Genomic DNA, 3,107 nt, shown 5'->3' with positions numbered 1-3,107 from the left:
TAAAAAGACATTTACTTTCTACCTAGCTTTAAAAATTTCACAATATGCGGAAATTCTCCTGGTTTATTTAAGTTTTCCTGCTTGGACACAAAATGTCTCCTCCTTCACTGTAAAAGTCCTCTCAGTGTCAAAGTGCACTGGTGGATCTCACTGAGGTTGCATACCTGACCTGGAACCACTTTCCTGTGATGTAGAAGACCAGATTTGGAGAAACAGTGTAGAGTTCAAGTCTCTGGTAGATAAATGCTTTAAAAACAGTGAGATCATTCATACCATACACTTTGGTTATACCAAGGAAGAAACGTCAATTGATTTTCCCAGAATGCCTTAGTTTTAAAAATCAAACGCCACAGGCTTACAAGAGCAATGGACACTACATCCGGTGAATTGCAGATAGCCGAAGTCTTGGCAGGAATATATTTAGGTTTTTTCTGGCTGAAACGCCACCAGCCAAGCCCTTTGACAGACAGCTAACGTTTCAGTTTGAGCTGGCCCATCATACAGAACACATATATTACAGTCGGGTTTGTGGGGCTGCCCAGGTTGCAGTGACAGAATGGTCGAAAATTGTGTTTGAGTAGCTCTTTTCCCACCAAGATGATTCTGGCAACCTAGGTGACGACAGACAACAACAAAACATTCCTTTGTATGGAGATTGTTCCAGTAAATAAATAGGGTCATGCCACACAATCCCGAACAGGTTGGTTGCCCAATGAGATGGCCTTTGGAACAACGGAGAAACCTGGGAATACGGTCTCTTAGGTGCACACTGTTGCTGATGTGAATATTCCTTTATTACCACACACACACTCACCACACACCTGTCCTGCTGCCTTTCAAACACTCACTAGAGGCACCAAATGGTGTATTAATCCACCGCTGAAAATACGTCCCAAAATAATGCATGGATTTCCCTCCACATAGATTTTAATGTGAAAATTATAATTATTCTAAAAAAATTATAAAAAAAGAAACACAACATAAACACATTATTGTTATTTTTCACAATGATTATTTGTATGTTTATGTCTTAATACATATCTGGAGGGATCTAAATAACTCTACTTATTCTAACAACACTACATTGTGGTATGTTCATCTTGAAAACAAGGAGAACATGGTGAGACAATGTGTGGTAATCTGTGGTGTGTGTAACTCACCCACATGCCAGAGCGGCAGGATAATCGGATTAAGGGAGCACTCTGATATTAGCCGACCCACACCTACAAACACAAACCAGAAATAATCTCTTGAGAGTGATCTCCACAGATGTCTCATGCACATTCTTAGTGTATGTGCTCAACATGGCACTGCACTCACCCCATTTCAACCGTATAAATTCTTCTGTCATGTTGACTTTTCCTGTTGAAAGAAGAACGAGAGAGGAAGTGTTTATCTCCACGATCCTTAAGCTACATCGAAAAAAGCCAACAGAGGCAACAGAAGAAGAGTCAAAGCGGACAAGAAGATTAAAATGTGAGGAGGAAGATAATCAATTACGGAAAAATGTGCACCCATTCTCCTCGGTTCAGTTTCTCTAGAATAAAATCCATGCCCTTCTGGTAAACGCCATCACCTACAGACGACACATCATGTAAGCCGTACGTTCAACAGACAGAGATAAAGGCCCACTCTAGACCTGTATTCACATGCTTGTATGATCAGATCACAACCAAGTGAATGCACCAGACACATTGAGATCTGGTTGCTCAGGCGACATTGAAGGACCGCCTACTCACTGGCAACCTGTACACACTGTCTGATTTCAGTTTAGTTCACAATAATGCAAATGATCTGCCGAGATGAGCAGCAGATGTTTCTGAACAGTAACCACAATATCACCAGACTCCCTTTAAAAAATAACACCATTTTAAGAGTTTGCTGCAGCCCGGTAGGAGAGACCTTCTGTGGTTTCTCTGCCATTAATGCCTTTCATCACCATCCGTGATGTGAAAACTTCAGACTCCAAAACAGCACCGAAAAAGTAAAAGGGTTGGTCCTGTCAATAAAAATTTTTCAGTTATAAAATCCCACAGTCCCGACTCTCCTGCAGCGCCCTGGCTGATATAGGGATAGAGTTTAGTGTGGCACTGAAATGAAGGAAAGACTAGTCAAATCTTCGTATTGCAGTAATTCTGCATTCTGTGTGGTACAGCCCTCTAATGTTTATTTGCATATGCAGCAGGGAAGTGAGATCCAATCGTAAGTGGTCACTCGAGATGCTGTCGTACTGAAAGCTGTCCACCTGTGATCAGATCCACAAAGATTCATGTTAATATCAGGTCCATAGTTGGGGGGTAAATCCCGACAGAGACTCACCTCTGCAGACAGGCACACACTTTCCCCGGCTGAAGAATCGAGAGTGCAGCTCTCTGGTGAAACAGATGTCAGATGCTGCAGGAGTCCTGCACAAACAGGGAAATAATCACACACTGGAACAGAAAAATAAATCCTGAAATCACATTTAATTGCTACAAATGAGTGAACGAGATGTGTAGGTTCTAAAACTCACCACCGCATCTTGTTGAAGCTCCACAAATGTCTGAGCTTCAGTACACCTGTCGCAAACAGACGGGATTATTTCACCGCTTTCTGACGTTCGAGCTGATTTCAGATGGTGCATCTGTCCTTACCCCAGATATGTGGGTCATCCATACAAGACTGGTGATTGGACAGAGTGATGAGGGGTGTGTCCGAGGGCCTCCGGTCAATCAGGTCCCACAAAACCTTGTGGTTGTGGACCGTCATGTAGTTCATGTACTCTGAAAATGGAGAGATTGAAAATGTATGAGTTAGTCTGGTTTGAAGTGAGAATCTTCTGGCTGGTTTACGGTGTCTTTGTACAGATGCTCCAACTTACTGGTCCAGAAGTAGGAGTAGGAGCCCACCATGCCCATGATCAGTGAGCCGGAGACCCTCCACGCCAACGCAGGGCACTGCGGGAACGGCCATTTTACCTCCAGAGGCATCGCAGCGCTCCGCAGACACTACATCCACATGCATTAACCTGGTACAACCCACACAGAGAGAAACAGTCAGGTCTGATTTAAAGGAGAAATTCACTGAGTTTACATGTGACGTTCAGTTTACTAGCTGTGAAAAAAGCT

The 3,107-nt window shown here is 43.1% G+C and overlaps 1 protein-coding gene across 1 annotated transcript in view; it reads right to left on the bottom strand.

Moving 5' to 3' along the window:
- Window positions 1-1,160: 1,160 nt before the first annotated feature.
- Window positions 1,161-3,107, bottom strand: part of taz (tafazzin) — a gene marked incomplete at its 3' end in the record, with an annotated part of 3,000 nt that continues 1,053 nt past the window's right edge. Inside the window, 7 exon segments of the mRNA XM_035657033.1 lie at window positions 1,161-1,223; window positions 1,321-1,364; window positions 1,498-1,576; window positions 2,320-2,405; window positions 2,513-2,558; window positions 2,634-2,762; window positions 2,861-3,007. Coding sequence (XP_035512926.1) covers window positions 1,161-1,223; window positions 1,321-1,364; window positions 1,498-1,576; window positions 2,320-2,405; window positions 2,513-2,558; window positions 2,634-2,762; window positions 2,861-2,969 — 556 coding nt within the window.

The sequence above is a fragment of the Morone saxatilis genome, unplaced genomic scaffold, assembly GCF_004916995.1.
Source record: "Morone saxatilis isolate NCDOM2014 unplaced genomic scaffold, NCSU_SB_2.0 Contig15, whole genome shotgun sequence".
Lineage (NCBI taxonomy): Eukaryota > Metazoa > Chordata > Actinopteri > Moronidae > Morone > Morone saxatilis.
Note: the sequence above shows the minus strand (reverse complement) of the source record. Positions and strands in the feature narration are given on the sequence as shown.